The sequence below is a fragment of the Chaetodon auriga genome, chromosome 24 (assembly GCF_051107435.1).
Source record: "Chaetodon auriga isolate fChaAug3 chromosome 24, fChaAug3.hap1, whole genome shotgun sequence".
Lineage (NCBI taxonomy): Eukaryota > Metazoa > Chordata > Actinopteri > Chaetodontiformes > Chaetodontidae > Chaetodon > Chaetodon auriga.
The window spans coordinates 1,344,144-1,362,851 of NC_135097.1; the positions used below are offsets into that span (position 1 = coordinate 1,344,144).

At 45.2% G+C, this 18,708-nt stretch overlaps 2 protein-coding genes across 4 annotated transcripts; both read left to right on the forward strand.

The window, feature by feature from the left end:
* Nucleotides 1–4,441: 4,441 nt before the first annotated feature.
* LOC143316961 (uncharacterized) lies at nucleotides 4,442–8,007 on the forward strand. Of its 2 annotated transcripts, XM_076724827.1 has the most exons (4): nucleotides 4,442–4,511; nucleotides 4,625–4,786; nucleotides 5,322–5,786; nucleotides 6,093–8,007. In XM_076724827.1, exons 2-4 carry the CDS (start codon nucleotides 4,672–4,674, stop codon nucleotides 7,379–7,381), a joined length of 1,869 nt encoding a protein of 622 aa, XP_076580942.1. In that variant the 5' UTR covers nucleotides 4,442–4,511; nucleotides 4,625–4,671; the 3' UTR covers nucleotides 7,382–8,007. The 2 variants fall into 2 exon arrangements, with proteins under 2 accessions (XP_076580942.1, XP_076580943.1); XM_076724828.1 differs by having other exon boundaries at nucleotides 4,453–4,786; nucleotides 6,093–7,381.
* A 619-nt stretch (nucleotides 8,008–8,626) lies between these two features.
* On the forward strand, nucleotides 8,627–18,352 carry LOC143316958 (fibrinogen alpha chain-like). 2 transcript variants are annotated; one of them, XM_076724821.1, is made up of 11 exons: nucleotides 8,903–9,036; nucleotides 9,548–9,652; nucleotides 9,888–10,071; nucleotides 10,525–10,670; nucleotides 11,454–11,552; nucleotides 12,121–12,285; nucleotides 12,704–12,776; nucleotides 16,381–16,502; nucleotides 16,981–17,164; nucleotides 17,247–17,392; nucleotides 17,703–18,352. In XM_076724821.1, exons 1-11 carry the CDS (start codon nucleotides 8,908–8,910, stop codon nucleotides 18,036–18,038), a joined length of 1,689 nt encoding a protein of 562 aa, XP_076580936.1. In that variant the 5' UTR covers nucleotides 8,903–8,907; the 3' UTR covers nucleotides 18,039–18,352. The 2 variants fall into 2 exon arrangements, with proteins under 2 accessions (XP_076580935.1, XP_076580936.1); XM_076724820.1 differs by lacking the exons at nucleotides 16,381–16,502; nucleotides 16,981–17,164; nucleotides 17,247–17,392; nucleotides 17,703–18,352 and adding exons at nucleotides 8,627–8,750; nucleotides 13,961–15,009 and having other exon boundaries at nucleotides 8,859–9,036; nucleotides 12,704–13,343.
* The last annotated feature ends 356 nt before the right edge of the window (nucleotides 18,353–18,708 follow it).

Consider the following 18,708-nt stretch of genomic DNA (forward strand, 5'->3'; position numbering starts at 1 on the left):
TCGAATCGTTTGTGGAGATGCTGTGAACTTCCTGGCTTCCTGTTCCTGATCTCACAGTCTGCCGCTGAGACGTCTGCTGGGGACTGACGCAAGAAACGAAGAGTACAAATTGATTTCCTGTACAAGATTTCCCAAGAAAACATGCACACGCATGCAGTAACACATCTCATTTACTCACAAACAGCAGTGCACACACACGCAGCGGCAGGCAGAATGTAAAAATCAAAAATTAATCAAAGCCAATTAGTGTCAGTGTGCAGAGCTGTGAGGAGTGAAGGGAGGAGGAGGAGGAGGAGGAGGAGACGAGTGGAGAGACAGAAACAAAGCGAGGGATCAGATCCACATCACGTGTTCAGCCCAGGGTCATGAGGCTGATGGCGTGAAGGTGGTCTGGTCTGGTTCGGGACACGTCAGAGGGTTCGAGCAAACGCTCACGTCCGGTTATTCAACGCTTTCCAGACGGATCTGGAGAGTTTGATTTTGGTGGAAGAGCTCAGACTCAGCGCTGATGTTCACACAGAAGAAATCAATGGATTCAGGACAGAGAAGAAGAAGAAGAAGAAGAAGAAGAAGAAGAGTGGAGTCTTTTTGAAGAGGACGAGCGCAGCGAGCTCTACAACAACACAATTCAAAGACGCAACGTGTCGTCATGTCACTTATTTATTTCATTTTCAAACGTGACGGTAACCATTTGATGCACCAAATCAGAGCTTCGAGCTCATTTGCATCCGTGGTCCCTCGACGCCGCAGAGAAACAGCACAGAAACAACGAGTACAGAGCTAAAAGAACAGTTCAAGTGATTCAACAAAGAGCTCACAGGACAAAAATACACACAAACGCACATCAGAAACACCAAAAAACAAGAAAGAAGGCAGCCGTGAAGCAGAGCTGTGAACGGTCTGATGGAGCACGATCAGTTAGCTTATCAGGACGTGCATCAGGGCAGAAAACAGCTCAGCGCCGCGTCGTTATCAGCTCATCTTCATGTTTCTGCGTCGCACTGGCTGCGGAAACAAATCAGCCTCTGGGTCGAACAAACCTACCGTTCATCTCGTGTCGAGCTGCTGCTGCTCCACGGCGCCGCGTCTTCATGTCCTCACCGTCAGCTCTGATCCACGTTCACCTTTAATTGGCAGCAGTTCCACGTTTTCCCTGCAGGTGAAAACCTTCATGCACGTCTGGATGTTCACGCTGTTCAGCTACAGAATCAACACAACCCCTTGATTTACCCGCCGCCTCCACGCCCCCCCACACCCCCCCACCCTGTGACTCAAAACAAACCGAGGCTGTCTCCTCTGATAATGATGAACTTGTTCTCTGTAATAATAAAACAGACGAGGCCAGAATTCAGTATTGTTCCACAGCAGCCAGCTGGCTGAGACAGTGTGTTATCAGTTTGTTTAAAATGTAAAAAGGAGGCGAACCGGAGCGTCTTTGTGTCTGAATTCATGCAAAAAATGAACTAAAACACCACCCTCTCTAATTGAGACACCAGAGATCTGCTCTGTTTGCCAAAGCCAGGTTTCAGTGTCTGTGCTCGCGCTGCTGGGAGAAGTTCTCCACACAGGAAGTGATTAATGCAGACGAGCAGCGCTGAGATCCCACAGAGTGTGAAGCACAGGGCAGACGTCCTGGACAGACGTCCGGGACAGACGTCCTGGGCAGATGTACGGGACAGACGTCCAGCTGCAGACCAACAAGCAGCTCATTTCAGCCGCACCAGCAGCAGCGGATGGGCTGTCATGAGGTCAGCTGCAGCCGCGGTCCAGATGAACGAGTTTGGTGATGTTGTGACGTTCGCGGCTCAGAGTGAAATCATCGCCGTCTTGACGTTTGCTGCAGGCGTCGATGATCTCCAGAGGATGCACTTTAACCACTTCGCTGTGAGTTCACCATCTGCCCCCAGCAGCTGCTCAAACTTTGGTACCAACATTTATGGCTCAGGAGGATTAATTCTGCTGGTTCCAGTGGACCAAGAAGGTCAATCTCAGGAGTGAAAACACTTATTATTGGATGCATTGAGCTCCAGCGCAGACATTCAGAATCCCGGCAGAATGAAACATCCTGTGCTGCTGCGCTGGTTTGGCTCTGCTGCCATCAGTGAATCAGAAACTCTGCAGAACCACATGAAGGGTTCCTGTTTGCTGTGACTGACTGAGGCAGACGATCCTCCACGAGGCGAAGGATTAAAGGATGTTTTCTCAGACGAGGTGAAACTGCAGCTTCCTTGTGTCTGAGTTGTTCTAATTACCAGCTTCTGACGTGTAAATACCATCCACATCAACATTCGAGGTGCGATAATGACGACGGACTCACATTTTTCTCAAAGTGCCTGATAGGAAAAGGAAATGTCGACGCCTCGCATCAGGCAACCTCCAGCATTTGATAATTAAACCCAAGTTTTCGTCCTCACAGGACCAACTCCGGGGCTGTTTGAGGACGGGAAGCTCTGCCGTCCACGCAGCTGCTGAGGAGGCTCATGGGAATTTCTTAGACCTCAAACCTTTTCATCAGTTCTGATTAAATGTGGATTTGGACTCGGTGTGTTTTAAATCCTCTCTGTGGCTGCTTTTCTCTCTCTTATATCACTGTAAACTGAATGTTTCTGGGTTTGAGATGTTGTTTTAGACAAAAGAAGACATCTGAAGACTTCTTTGTGTGCTGGAGACTGATTTTCTTGAACACTTTCCATCATTTTCTTTGACCCTGACAACTTCCTCTCTGGACCTGCAGAGTGTAATTCAGCCGTCGTCGGTCGCACGTCTGTAAGGTTCAAACAGCTGAACTGAAGAACGATAACATTTGTTTCACTGGTGGGATTTTTCGATGTTTTGAAAGAGTGGAACCAGTTTTTCACATGAAGCCGAGAACAGAAAACGTGAACTTTATCTTCCAGTATTGTGGGAAATGATCTTGTGGCTCCTTGTAGGAAACCACTGCTCGTCTTAACAGGTTTTAGGAGCTTTCCTGTGCCCACACACTCATTTAATCAGAGTCATTCTACATGTTTTTATGCATAAACCATCCAGAAGACATCAAATGAGCTTGAAATGCTGTCTTTCAGGCTCTGCTCCAGCAGCCTGGAGGATAAAAGACACATTCTTGTGCCCCCTCGCCTCCTCTGCTCAGCTCATACCAGCTATTCTACAGCTAGACTGAGTCCATTATGCAGGAGAGACGAGCCTTTGAATCCTGATGATTGAGTCAATTAATTTCACTCACAAATGAACAACATTAGTTGTTCGTCTTCAGAGGAACTTCAGACACAGTCGTCTTCAAAAGAGCAAATTATCAAAGGACTCAGCCTGCCTCTGTGTGTGTGTGTGTGTGTGTGTGTGTGTGTGTGTGTGTGTGTGTGTGTGTGTGTGTGTGTGTCTTCAGTCTTGCAACATTAGCAGAGTTGACTTCAGTTTGTCCATAGATCAAATCGACTGTTCGAGGAGCCGCAGGCCGTCTCTTCTCTCTGAGGATCTGTGTCAGCCGTCTTCTTTAACATTAATGTCTCTGAGTCCCGACTGCTTCACCTCAGCAGACAGACGCTTCATCGAACCGTGAGCAGAGTGTGTGTGTCTAATTCCTGCACATTAACAGACCCTTCGATCTCTCTCGTTGAACTCGTGTTTCATGAAGCTGAGCTGTTCATTTCCTCAGTGATTACAAATAATTAGTTTGAATCAAGCTGGCTGACAGAGGGTGTGAAGAAAACACTGCTCATGGGCTCCATCTAGTGTTCCTTAGAGATGAGCTGCAGGCAGGAGCTGCAGTTTCCTAGTCTGAATTTGTTTCATGATGTTTTTGTCTTTGCATGTTCATGTCCCACATTTGGACAAGTTTGTCCTGTACATCTTGTTTTATTGCAGAATAAAACCAAACAGAAACAAACCAAAAATAAGAATAATTTTAATAACATAATGGTATTTAAAATGTCTTAAAATAGCATCAGAATGACTTCATACATGCACAACAGCAGCTTAAACAGTTCATCCACCAACCTCACGAAACTCAATATTTTACATATTATCTGCACTACTGCAATACTGCACATACAGTCTATGGTTTACACTTATCATCTGAAAGTGCACAAATGTTTACTGTAAATACTTGTTTTTATACTTAGTTACATTGTATTTTTTTAATCATATTATTAGAATATTATATAATATGTATTCTACACTATAATACACTTATATAAGTAGATATTAAAAGACAAACAATCAAAAAACAAACAAACAATCAAATAAATAACATATATTTTTTAGAATTTAACGAACAGGCTGTAAAACGAACCTTTTGGGAATTAAGGGCAAAACGCGTTTTCCTTATTTTTGACCTAACGCGGTTGCTGTGTTCCTGGTCCAAGCGACGTCAGCGATTGGCACCAAATTTCTAAAACAGCCCGCCTCCTCTTCACTCTCTGATATCCCATTGGTTGACAAAAACGCCTTTCAGCCAAACCCGGAAGCAAACAAACGCGGTCGCCTTCGAGAGACACATGAACTGATTCTCTGTCGTACGTTTTGTTTGTCTTCCGACCAGATTTGAAGTTTTCTTTTCACTTACGGCTAAAAGCCAAAAGACACCGGAAGGATTAATTATTTTACGTTTATGTTTTTATGTCTGCAGCAGCAGTTTCTGTCACATTGGTCCCTTGACTGACGGCAGAGCCCAACATGGCGTCCGCCAGCAGTCTGGCTCTGCTGGGCTTCAAGCAGCTGTCGGTCCACCTGGTGGACTGTTTGAAGACACCGGCAGACCCGAGACCAGCTATAAAAGTGGAACCAGAAGGTGAGCAGCTGATGAGAAGAGCAAAACGTGTTCAGGTCCTGTAGGTGGCAGGGTCGGACAGGTTTCAACGAGCGGCAACATCCGGGTCTGAATGATGAAGCCGACCCGGAAGTGACAAAAAGTGCAGCTCTGACAGAAAAAAGAGAGCTAGCTGTAGCAGTGAAATGACATGAAATGAGAGAATACGTCTTTTCATTTAGGTTTTCATAGTCAAAGACAGCGTCTGCTCGTCCCGCCTGTGTTTGTGTTTGTTATGAGGCTGTTTCCTCTTCAGTGTCATGATCGATTCAAGGGGTTAACAGGAGTCCTGCCTCCCCAGGTCCAGGATCTGGTGGAAGGCCTTGGACCAGATGATTGTAGAAGCACGTTACTGTTTGTTGTTTGTTCAACCGTTGCTTATTGCTGTAATAATCGAGTGTCCGCAGACTTTTGGCCGCATAGTGTATCATTTGACAGAGTGGTTTGCAGGTGAAGCTCTTTGAGACTTCCTCAGTGTATGAATTGTCCTTTATGAATCAACCTGTCTCGTCTTCAGACTCGGTCCTGGATCTGAAGGAGCCGTCTGTCTTCTTAGTGGACGGGCAGACGGTCGATCTGGCAGCAGAGCAGGGTCACATTAGCATCAAGGTGGAGTTGAAGGAGGACGAGGAGCAGCTGGACGTCCATGAGAGTCCACAGCATGCGGACACAGAACTGGACCAGAAGCCCGACTGGTGTGACACAAACAGAGAGGGAGCAGGAGCGCCGGAGTGTGACGACAAAGACCTCAACAGTGAGGGAGATAAAAGCCAAGAACTGCAGCCGAGTCACACGGGGGCTGGTGGGACACAGTTAGTGATCGAGGAGGACGGGACGCCGTGTCCCAAACAGGACCACAGGCCATCAGAGTCCCCTAAAACAGACACGCTCAGTAATTCAGAGGAACGCCGGGAGGAAGCAGATGGGCCCTCAGACAACATCACCACACCGAAGCACCATGATGTGGAGTCTGAACGAGGAGGTAAATGTTCCTGCAGAACTGAAAACCTGCGCTGACTTTAATCTCTTCTTCAGTAAGAAAACAGTCAGATTTATTTCAGTCTTTTGAACTGCGTGCAGGGAGACATTTCACATATCTTTGTCAGGACTTTTTTAATGTCATCAGGAGCAGGTCCAACAGTCCAAAACCCAAAGAGAGAAATGCTACAGCTCCGTGTGATCGAGCCATCTTGGACACTGTGAATATTAAATGTGAATAATGGTGTTTTCTCTGTTCTCTTCTTGTCTGCCACTCCTTCCTCTGTGTCCTTGACGGATAAAAACGAAGCGGAGAAGAAGCGGCAGGAAGGCGTCCGACATTATGAGTGTGAGCATTGTGGGAAATCCTTCGCACGGAGGAGCAATGTCATCAGACACCAGCGGCATCACTGCAGCAGGACGAGAGGTCCATCGAGCCAGACGGACTCAGAACAGAACGATTCACGGGACAAATGCAGCACGACGTCCGCGACTCAGCGACACTTCAGACTGCATGTGCACATCCACGCAAAGAACAGCGGAACAGAAAAGTGTGAGGAGGCTCCGCGAGAGAGACGTCACGCATGCAAGCAGTGCAGCAAGAGTTTCTACATGTCGCACACCCTCCGTCAGCACCTCCTCACCCACACGGGTGAGAAATCTTACAGCTGCAAGGTGTGTGGGAAGCAGTTTGGACGAGAGGGCACTCTGAAGGAGCATCAGGTGATCCATACAGGGGAGAAGCCCTTTAAATGTGAACAGTGTGGCAAGACCTGCGCCAGGAGAGGAGACCTGAAAATACACATGCTCAGTCACTCTGATGAGAAACCACACAGCTGCACCTACTGTCGAAAAAGCTTCAAGTATCAGGCGAAGCTGAAGCAGCACGAACGAGTCCACACGGGCGAGAAACCGTACCTGTGCAAGTTTTGTCCGAAGCAGTTTAGAACCCACATGTCGCTGACGGTTCACCAGTACACCCACTCCGGAGAGAAACCCTTCAAGTGCGACCTGTGTTCTAAAGCCTTCAGCATCAGGAACAACCTGAAGAAGCACCAGAGGATCCACACTGGAGAGAAACCGCACCACTGCTCACAGTGCGGCAAGGACTTCCGGCTCCTGCAGCACCTCGTCATCCATGAGCGCGGCCACACCGGGGAGAAACCATACAGGTGTGACAAGTGTGGGAAAGGTTACGCACATCCATCGGGTCTGAAAACACACCAGTCCACTCACGAGGAGAAACCGCCGCATTGCTCCCTGTGTGGACAGGACTTCACCGAGCTGGCGGAGCTGAACTGTCACGAGTGCGGCAAGATGGCAGAGAAACCACATGGTTGCTCCCAGTGCGGCAAGCGCTTCTCCCAGATGTCAAACCTGAAGACACACCAGCTGATCCACACGGGGGAGAAACCCTACCGCTGTAAACAGTGCGGGAAGCAATTCAACCACAAGAGTAACCTCACCAAACACATGCGCATCCACACGGGCGAGAAGCCCTTTGAGTGTGAACACTGTCAGAGGGGCTTCAGGCTCCTGCAGCACCTCGCGAACCACCGACTGACGCACGATAAGACTGATACAAGACTTTGTATCTGACATTTTGGACCCGTTTTGTGGAAGCGCTTGTGACACAGGAGCTCGAGTTGGTGTCCGTTTTATCTCCAGCTCCTTCATGTCAAGGTGTCCTCGGGGTGGACAGTGAACTCCACACTGCGTCGTGTGTTTGTGTGAATGGGATTAGGTTACTTCTATCAGTCCCGCCCCCACACGCTCTGTATGAGTGTGTGTGTGTGTGTGTGTGTGTATTGTTTTAGGTTTTTAAAATTACAACGAGGCCTTTTCTGTCCTCACGTCTGACAGTTTGGACAGATTCGGTCATTTTGTATGTTCCTGCAGTCACAAAGCAAACAACTAAACCCCCCAAAAAGGGACAGTGAGACGTTTCAGTGCTGCTTATTCTCCATTAACCTTTTAACTTATTTCCAACCTTTTCACGACAGTCATGACATTAAGTAATCTTATTGTCTCACGCAACAAAAACGTCCCTGTGAGTCATTTCGAGGAGACCATACTGACTGCAGCAGCGCCGCCTGCTTACTGATAAGATGACACATCAGCAGTCAGATCGTTCAGTCTGTTTCTTCTTCTGTGTGTTTTCTATGTTTGTTGTACTGATGGTTCTATTCTGGTTAATTTTGCAATAATAATCCACATTTCAAATGACACCATTTCTCGCGCTTTTATTTGAACTTGTTGTATAGACGTGTACACAAAAACAGCTTCATTTTGCTAATTCTGGACTTTCATTTTGGGAAATACACATGAAACTGAAGCCAGCAGATGGTTAGCTAACAGTCCCACATGTAAACCACAAGAAGCCATTTTTACACTTCATTTTGCACAGATTAAAGCTAGCTGTTTCCCCCTGTTTTTTGTCTTCGTGCTAAGCTAAGCTAAGTGGCTGCTGGCTCTAGCTTCATATTTGATGGACAAACATGAGATTAACTTCAATCTTCTCAACTAACTCAGCAAAGAAGTGAACCAGAGTATTTCCTGAAGCGTTGAACTGTTTCCTTCTCTGACACCGACTTCTTCATTTAAGCTTTGACATTTAGCTTTAATAGTTTTTATGCTTCTGTTTTTGTGAGGTGGCACATTTTGTTATGGTAGACAGAGCCAGGCTAGACGTCCCAGCGTAAACATGCTAAGCTAACTGCGCTCTGGCTCTCTCTTCATATTTTTCCCACAGCTGCTACACATGACGCTGCAGCCAAGAGGCCGTCAAAAAGAAAACAGGTGAAATGTGACAGAAAGGGACCAGAAAGACGAAGGATGTAATGTTTGTGTTTGTTTTCATCTCGTCTCGCTGATTCGTCATCGCTTGACTGACCTCTGGCTCACAGTTGTTGCTGTCGCTGCTGTTTGTCAGTGTTTGCTTTGAGAACACAAACTGGACCAGATGCCGGTAAGTCCCGCTGAGTGTGTGTTCCCGCTCACAGCGAAGACACACAGTTCGACAAACCGCCTCCACATCGACCGGCCGAGGTCACTCAACTGTGATCTGACCTGACAGGCGTTTCTGATGAGTCACGCGTTTGTCAAACTGAACCTGGAGGCTTCAAATGATCGACGGCGGCGTTCGAGCAGCATTCAGCAACAAGTCTTCACACAGAGGAAGAACGACAGCAGCGACGATGGCTCGACTCGCTTCACTCGTCTGTCTCGGTTTGGTTTGTGTGGCCTCGGCTGTGGTGAGTCTCCCATCAGGTCATAGAGACGCTTACTTTGTTTTACTTCATTCAATCTTTTCAACAGAAGTAAACAGATTCAGCCACCCGCCAAAAAGAGGAAAACTTGAGTGAACTTTATCAATATACATATTCTACGTAATTCTGTTTAAGTGCTATTTACACACACAAATAATGCTGAATTTACTGTATATACGGGACGTTATGTCACTCGAGTAGCCCCACGTACTTTCAGAGTCTCAGGTTGATTTTCTAAAATCTCTGCTAAGCTAAGCTAAGCTAAAGCATGTTCATGGACTCATGGGAGTCCTCCTCTGTTATTAGCATGTGCTAACAGTATGAAGCTCGTAGCTAACTTATAGTCGTTGTGTGGCTACGATCCAAAAAACACTCAAAAAGCTTGATGAAAAGCACTAACTCATGAAATTGACCCAAATTTAAGTGACTTCAGTAGTTTCAAACAATATGATACACGTTTTAATGGTTTAATGTGTATTTTCATGTGTGTCTCCAGGCCACGGTGGTCGACCCCAGAGGAGCTCGTCCAGTGGAACACGGCACCAGATCCGAAAAATGTGCCACCCAGAAGGAGTGGCCTTTCTGCACCAGCGATGATTGGGTACAGCTCGCTCCCCGCTTTTGTCCATCCTCAGATTTTATCTTCTGCAGCCAAAAAAACAAACTTTAGAATTCAAACTTTAATGTTTTTTCTTTTGAGCTGCACGTTAAGATGCAGATGTTTGATGTAATCACACGTTCGCTGGCTCAAACCTTATCCTCTGTGAGACGTTGAGAGTTTAAGTCAGTGAGTTTAAAGCATCTCTTTCCCTCTCTGTCTCCCCTGCCTCCATCAGGGCCCTAAATGCCCGTCGGGCTGCAGGATGCAGGGTCTAATGGATAAGTACGACCACAGTGCGCTGAAGACGATCGAGAAGATCCGCAGCCTCCTGGATCAGAACAAGGTCAAGCACCGCACTGCCGACCAGGCGTCCAAACAGACCTACGACTACCTGAAGGATAGACTCACCATCGATTCTGGTTAGTGTGTGTGTGTGTGTGTGTGTCTGTGTCTGTGTTTGTGTCTGTGTGTCTGTGTCTGTGTGTGTGTGTGTGTGTGTGTGTGTGTGTGTGTGTGTGTGTGTGTGTGTGGGAAAGGGATAATTCCTGCTGTGGGAATGTGCTTGTGAAGATGAGGTGAACGTGGTGGAAGAGTTTGAACCAACAGGAGCAAATCAGAAACCAGAGGGGCTTCTTATTAAAGTGTGTTTTTCCTTTCATGTTACGTAGAATCTTATCTTATCTTATATGAGAAGCTTTGATGTGAAGTTGACCAACAGCTTGAAGGTGCTCTGTGGAGTTTTCTGTAAACAAATGTTGAAAGTCAGTGTTTCTCACTTCCTTCCTTTAGAGACATAAGAGCGACATAGAATGTTTGCTGAATATCAGTCAGTCCTTCAGTTCGTCCAAACGTGCCCTCTCTTCTTCCTCCAGGTAACGACAACAGCTACTACGACTTGGCCCAGAGTCTTCGTCAGAGAATCACGGACATGAAGATCAAGATCGACAGACAGCTGAGGATCCTGGCCGCCCTGAAGGATCGAGTCAAAGACCAGGTCGTGGAGATGCAGAGGCTGGAGGTACGGAGGCACGAGAGGGACAAAAGTACATGTTTGCATTTATTTATCTAAACTGATGGCAGAGCGAAGCCTGCAGCTGTACTGTATGTCACAGCAACTGAGAAGGTTTCAGGTTAGCATGCAAACTTCTTAACGTATAAAATAAATTATAATACCTTCATGTTAGTCTTTTCAGGCTGTTAGTTTACCCCAAAACATCAGTCATGAAGCTACATTACATTACCATAAATACAGCTGCTGCGCTCCGCCTGAGGACAGTAATAATTAGCACAACAATTTCCGGCCTGTTATTTACAGACCATCGTTGAAAGACATTCAGTGTCAACCAATTAATTAATTAACACCGAAATACACTTTGATATGTAATTTAAAGGTATCTTAACCTCAGCATATGATCACTGGATCAAAAGCTTAGATTAGCTTAGGTTGCAGGCGAGATCTGCTAAGCTAGTTAGCTTTAGCAGGTGTTTAGCCTTTTTTCCCTCCGCAATTGTTTAATTTAGCAGCTGCCTCATTTAGTTATGTGGACTAACTGCAACTGGGTAAAACTGAAGTTCAGAGACGTCACCCATCAAAATACAATATATGTAAAGTTAGCTTTTGCTTCAGCTAAAGTTAACCTTGGCTCTCTCACCAGCTAGCTTTCACTCTCAGGTCCATTTTCACAAAATATGTCGCTACTGCGATGATGTCTCAGCTCTAATTTGTTCACCTTGTGTCCACAGATATTTAACTCTGTATCAATCAGGAAGCTCATTTCCGGCTCTTTGTCTCCTCCGTCAGGTGGATATCGATATTAAGCTCCGTTCCTGCAAAGGATCCTGCGAAGGCTTCGCCGAGTACCAGCTGGACCACGAGAGCTACGTGACGCTGGACAAACAGGTGAGGACCTAACCCCCCAACCAGGACCACTGAAGGAACGAATGGACGTTACCTTCAGATTTGCCAAATGGACTGAAAATGTTTCATTCCAATTATATATAATCAAAGTATTTAAAGGAATAGTTCAGCATTTTGTGTGATCTCACATCACGTATCCCGCAGGCTTACAGTTAAGACTTAAGATCCTTCAGCGTCTCCTTTCGACAGGAAAGACGTCACATTAAGGAAGTAATGATGGCATTTCACTGTTCCTTCGAAATTAAAATGATACATTTTCTTTAGGTGACGACATTTTCTGCACAAACATGAGAAAAATAAATGTAGAGATGTGATAAAGCTTTTTGTGTAATCTTAAATCGACTCGGACGTTTTATCATCTTATGTTCACCTATTTTGGATCATCAGCCATTTAGAAAAATTCCATATAAAAAGAAACATCGCGACGAATCTTCACTGGTTTCTGTGCACGCTTCACGGTCACTCAGTTTTGATGGTGCGGGTCCCAAAATCAGGTTTTGCATTATTTTGTTTGCTTAAAAGCTGCTTTCTCTTTCTGTGTGTTTCCCAGATCAACCAGCTGGACTCCCACTCAGCTCAGAACATTGAGTCTGTGGGTACGCTGTTCGTGATGAAGAGCAGGCCTCTGCAGGATGTCATTGTGGACAGCATCTACAAGTCCAAGAACGTCGACAGCACAGTGGCAGGACAGCAGAAAGAAGACATGTTCCCTGAGGTGAGGACTGTTATTTTGGTTGGACCGCTGTTGATTGACCTCTTTGTCCTCTAATTTCTGTACATCCAGGAAGTGGAGTTGTACAGATTTGTCCTAAAGTTTGATTTGGCTTGAATTTTTTCAGCTAGCATGGATGCATTCACTTTGCACCTTAAAGAGCATTTCATATGCTAATATGTAGCTCTCATCATAGTCCTTATTCCTACATATCTTAAGTACACTCCATTTACACCTGGTATTAAAATTCAGGCCATCCATCCCTGGGTGGTAGACGGCAAAGGTATGATCACATTATCCACTTAAAGTATGACACTCGCTGGTTCCTGCCAGTCCTGCCCATGATTTCCATCTGGAGTTTGAAATAATTTCTAAAGCTGATCGCCGTCATGGTAAAGTTTTTATTCTTTTTCTGTCTCAGGTGTCCACGGTCCAGTTGATCCTAGAGGAGGAAGGCTCCAGCACATCCCCAGCAACCATCTCCAAGGTCCCAGGTACTTCCTACTCTCCGTCTACATCCTCATCATCGTCCTTCTCAGCTTCCTCCACTGGTACCTCCTCCTCTTCGTCATCTAAATCCATCACTGAGCTCGGAGGACATGGCGGCGGCGATTTGTTTGGTCTGGGTGGAGGGTTTGAAGCCTTCGACCAACCTAGTACAAGCCACGTGTCCACCAAGAGCGTCAGCTGCACCAAGACCCTCAGGAGGACCGTCGTCCACACGAAGGACGGGCCAGTGGAAAGGGTGGAGGAGGTGATGGGGGGAGGCCCTGAGTGCCATGCCATGACAGACCTCACCAAGGGAGGGGCGAGCTCCCTCTTCCCTACCCTCACCCATACATCGTCATCATCCTCCTCCTCTTCCTCCATCCACTTCGGTGGTGCCAAGGGTAGCCTCTTAGGAGACACCAAAACCGGATTTGGGAATCCATTTGGCGCTGAACACGGGGATGACCTCGGCATGTTCATGACGGCCAATGCAGAGGATGACCTTCCTGATTTCCACGCTCGGAGTGCGAAGAGCATCCGTGTCGAGCGGCAGGCCGATTATATAGGAAAAGGTACCAAATCATCAGACGTGGAGTAAAATCTGCAAGAGCCAGAACGGAGCATTCAGCTAGGCAGCGTGCTGTAGCATCAGCTAGCTTGCTAGCTAGCCTTATGTACCAAAACACCGAAGTGAACACAGTAATTGTAACTGTTTCTTACTAGAGTTTAAAGATTTTCACATTATGATGTATTAGATTGTTGAGGTCTCAGGGTTGCGTGTCTGGACTGCAGATGGAAAATAGCTAGCAGCTAAAGTTGCGACAAAGTTCTTCTGTTTTCTTGTTTGCGATCAAAGTTTTTTGTACATTTTCCTCACAAAAACTTTATATAATAAAGTTAAGATTTAAAAATAGAACCCCACCCACCCAAAAAAAAAATTGTTAAACCCTCCCAGAAACATCCCAGAAGACATGGCCTCAGTGTCCTCTATGCTAGTTCCGGCCCTGTTTTTTTTCGTACCATAAAATCGTGCTGATTCTCCAGATGCAGACCGACAAAATGGGAGAAAGAGGGTTCATTAGGGAAAGTGCCCGTTATCACCTTTATCACTGCAGTGAATTTCAGCTGGCTGAGCCACAGCCGGTCCAAGCTAACTCGCGGTCTGCGGTGTGCCCCTTTCTGTTTGCAGATTGTGTCGAAGCCCACCAGAACCACCTGAAAGGGGAAACAAACGGCCTGTTTAAGATCAAACCCGGCGGCAAGGACTCCACGCAGGTAGTTGAGGTTTACTGCCAGCAAGAGGGGCTAATGGGTGGGTGGTTGTTAGTCCAGCAAAGAGAGAGTGGCGCGCTCGGCTTCAACAGCTCCTGGGCAGAATATCGCAATGGGTTCGGTTCGGTGGACGAGAAGGGCAAGGGGGAGTTTTGGCTAGGCAACCAGAACCTCCACCTGCTGACTAATCAGGGTGAGAGCATGCTAAAGGTGGAGCTGGAGGACTGGGAAGGGGGCATAGCTACAGCTGAGTATACAATCAGGGTTGGCTCGGAGCAGGAGGAGTACCCACTGCATGTGTCAGGGTACACCGGGGATGCCGGCGACGCTCTGGTGATGCCGCACTCTAGTATGGCATCTTACCTGTCCCACAACGGGATGAAATTCAGCACCTTTGACAGAGACAATGACAAGTGGGAGGAGAACTGTGCAGAGATGTACGGGGGCGGGTGGTGGTACAACAACTGCCAGTCAGCTAACTTGAATGGGATTTATTATAAAGGCACGTACGACCCCGAGAAAAACACGCCGTATGAGATTGAAAATGGAGTCGTGTGGGTGACGTATAAAACGGCCAATTACAGCCTAAAAACTGTGAGGATGTTTATCCGACCCGCTGCTTTTTAAGACAAAACCATCAAATAACAAATATACACTTTTATACTCATTTATGTACTGAACCCTCAAGAGATTCAGGCCACAACAGGCACAAAAAAAAAGACGTGAAGGATTTGAGGCCAAAAATCAAAGGTGGCTGTCAATCTGTGCGTTAATCATTCTGGGATTTCAGAATCATGTCAAACAGACTCAAGGCTGTTCGTGTTGATTCTTCCTCTCGTCAGCACTTGTGTAAATGTCATCGGCCTGTTTTTTAGGATGATCTGACCTCGGGATGTTTCCACAGTGTTCTCTCTGTTGCTCAATGACTGAACTCTGCTCAATCAATAAAGATTCAATGTTCACTTCAGCTGCTGTGGTTTGTGCTGTTATTTCAGTCTGAAGAACAAATCACTAAAAAGATCATGTTTTTTTAATAAAAGACAAATTATTTCTTTAACAAAGCGCCAATGCAAAAAAATTTACCCATATTGTTACAAAGTAAAAAAAACCCTCTGAAATATGAAAAATACTGGAAATGTTTCCAGTGCCTGTAAAAGAAGTGTTTGAAAACACTTTGAAAAGAATAATTAATGTGGCTTTTTGACACTGATTAACAGGAAAAAGTTAAAACAGATCTCTATAAAGTGATCGAAATTCAAATCGAGTGTTTAGTTTGACTTCTTCTAGTGAAAATATGTTTTTACACTTCAGCTTTTTAAGTTCAACTTTGTTCACCAGATCACCAGAAAGTCCTGCTGGTGTTTCGAATGCAGATGGAACGAAGCAAGTAGCTCAATCTGCGCCCCGGAGCTGGTTTTCTCTTGTTTGAGATCAGTGTTTTATGGAGATGTTCCCTATCAAATATTTAATTTAACAAAGTTTAACCTGAAGCACTTTGTGGCGTCTGCTCTAAAAAGGAGCCATTTAAATTAACATGTATACAACTTTTAAATATGTCATAGTCACAGAATTTGCCTGAAAATGATGCTTCAAACACGCAAAAGCTGAGAACTTTAACCCTTCACATCCTTATGCTATAGGTCAACTTAACATTATGATATCAGCAAATGTGCACCTTCATCATTTTCACATATTTACCAAATTTTATTACTTCACTTATGTATGATCTCTTTTTAGGTGGCTTAATGTGTTTCACCCCATCAGTTTGCATTTAAAGTTCCCGAAATTGTCATTAATAGAAATAAAAAGAAATCAAAAGAAAGGGTTTGATGTGATACTCTCAGCTCCAGCGTTTTACTACATGTGTACCTGTGCAGGTGAGACACTACGTTTAGAGGCAAGCGGTGAAACTGACCACACTGCTGCATGATTGTAATATCTGACTGTAGTCCAAGTGTTTGCAGTGATAGTTTGCTGTCTGGTCGAGTGTTTTGAGGATGTGATGCAAATCTGACACTGAACTTTAATATTTGTCATAGAGAGCATTAAAATTAGAGAAAAATCATAAGCAGAAGAAAGAGTCATCCTATTTTCAAGAGAATAAACCATTATCAGCAGCTGGAGGTGAAGAGGTCGGTGAATTATTAGTCCAGAAGATGAAGTCTACACTCATGTTGGACCACAGTTCAGTGTTTTTAAAGCTGCGTCTACGTAAACTGAGCAGGAAAAAACGGACACATCTCAATCCTGTCGAAACTCTGAGCCAATCACACTTTGTCTGTGTGAGGTGAACTGACCTCAGACCTGTTTGCTTTTGTTTGTCTTTTTTGTCTGCAGTGTGCGAAAGGCTGAAGCAGCAGAATCAAGATGGCCGACGGCCCCCCGGTCACAGCCAGGCGAACAGGAAGCAACACTGTCGAGCGAAAGCGGACGGCGCTCTGTGTTCAGATGACGACTGGGTAAGAAACATGAAACATGCAACGACAAACGGCTGCACGTCATATCCCACTGAGACAGAAGCCTCTGTGCAGAACTGGACAGTCTTTAACTGGTAAATTCATTTAGTTATAATCCTGTTTGATCAGCATGAGACATTTTCAAGACAAATCAATAAATGAAAGCTGAAGGTGGAGGAACAGACATGAACTCAGGCTGCTCATCAAGTTTACCTCATAGATTACCAAATGTATATATACAAATATATGTGTATGTGTGTATACATATATGTGTGTATATATACATACACATACATCAATTCTTATGTATGTATGTGTGCACACATACATAATATATATATGTATATACATGTATGTATATACATCCGTATATGCATACATATTTTTTTAACACATGCCACCTCATGGTTACTGTGGATACTGGTCTCCAAACCTGGTGCACTCTCAGATAAACTTTTAAACGTATTTATGTTCTTCAAAGGTTTCTAAATGCCCGTCTGGCTGCAGACTCCAGGGTTTGATCTCGCAGATGGAACAAGAGTTGGAGAAAAAAATGTGGAAGTTGTGTAAGACATTGCAGGTGTACGAAGACACGACTGAGACGTCCATGAAGGCGATGACACACGTCTACAACAACAACCGCAGAGTCATAGTCAGCAGATATGGTGAGAATGACTGTTTCTTCTGGGCAAAATGTACTCAACGATTAAAGTAACGCAAATCAATGAATGCTGTGCTCGTCTCCAGCATCAGAGCTGAGGTTCGTGGAGCACGCCGAGGGACTGACCAGGAACCTCACATCGCTACGGAAACGATCGTCCAGGCTGTCCCTGCAACTCGACGAGCTGCGCCACAACCTCCAGAATCAAATGGAGGACTTGTATCGGACAGAGGTGAGACGTGGTCTTTTGTCAGGGGGGATTCACTGAGAGGCCCCGAGAACGTTCACCCAGTACAACCAGTCTGACCTGCCGCCCCCACAGAGCCGGTTCTGGTTTCACGGTCTGCTTCTTTACTGTCTTTCTTCAGTGAGACAGCTGTTTTTGTCAAAACGTCTCTTGAAAGAAGCAAGCGTACGCTACCGTCTCAGCAGCAAACAGCAGACAGACACAGAGTGGAGCTGGTGAATGTTACGGAGCATTGATCATAAGAGAAGAGTAAGATGTCAAAGCTGTGTTTTCTGCTTGTTGCTGATGTCGACAGGTGGATGTTGACATGAAGCTGCGAGCCTGCTATGGGTCCTGCGGGTCGGTGCCACCGTTCAGCGTTGATCATCCCAGCTACCAGACGCTTCTCACTGACTTGGACCAGATGGACAAGACTGCCAGCTGGAGAAAGAAGACAGCTGCGCCTCCTCAAGATGTCCCATATATCAAGCTGCAGCCTGTGAACGTAGCCCTGGCACCGTCTGCAGACTATAAGACCATCCCGACGGTCCAGAGAGAGCTGCTGACCCAGTTTGAAGACATCGGACAGAACCTGTTAGTTCTGGAGGACTCTGCAGATGAAGACTCTCTCGGTCCTGAAGAGCTAGAATGAAAGGTTTCAACTGAGGAGTTTTTTAAAATGAAGAGAAGAATGAGCGTTTCTTTCTCGACAGCACTTTATAACTTAGTTTTGAAAGGACGCATTCAATTAAACATTATATCAGTTTATATGTTTGTTTGTAAATGAATAACACCACACTCAGATTGTGCACAATGTACGTATGTACATGTGTGTATGTACACATACATACATACATACATACATACATACATACATACATACATTTGTATCTATGTATGTGTGTATGTCTGTATATATAAATACACACATATACAAATGTGTATGTGTATGTGCATATACATAAAAACGAGACCAAACCGACTTTATGTTCCTCAATATCTTTATTGAATGTTGAATTGTGTGTATGTATGTATGTATGTATGTATGTATGTGTATATGCAAATTTATATATGTGTGTATATATACACATACAGATGTTTATATGTCTGTATGTGTAAACACACATAAAGACATATGAACATTTGTGTATATATTTGTATGTTTGTGTGAATATACACGTATGCATGTATGTATGTATGAATATGCATATACACAGATACAGATGTATGTATGTATGTATGTATGTATGTATGTATGTAGGTAGATGCACACATACAAATGTAAGTACGTATGTGTGTATGAATGTATGTGTGTAAACACG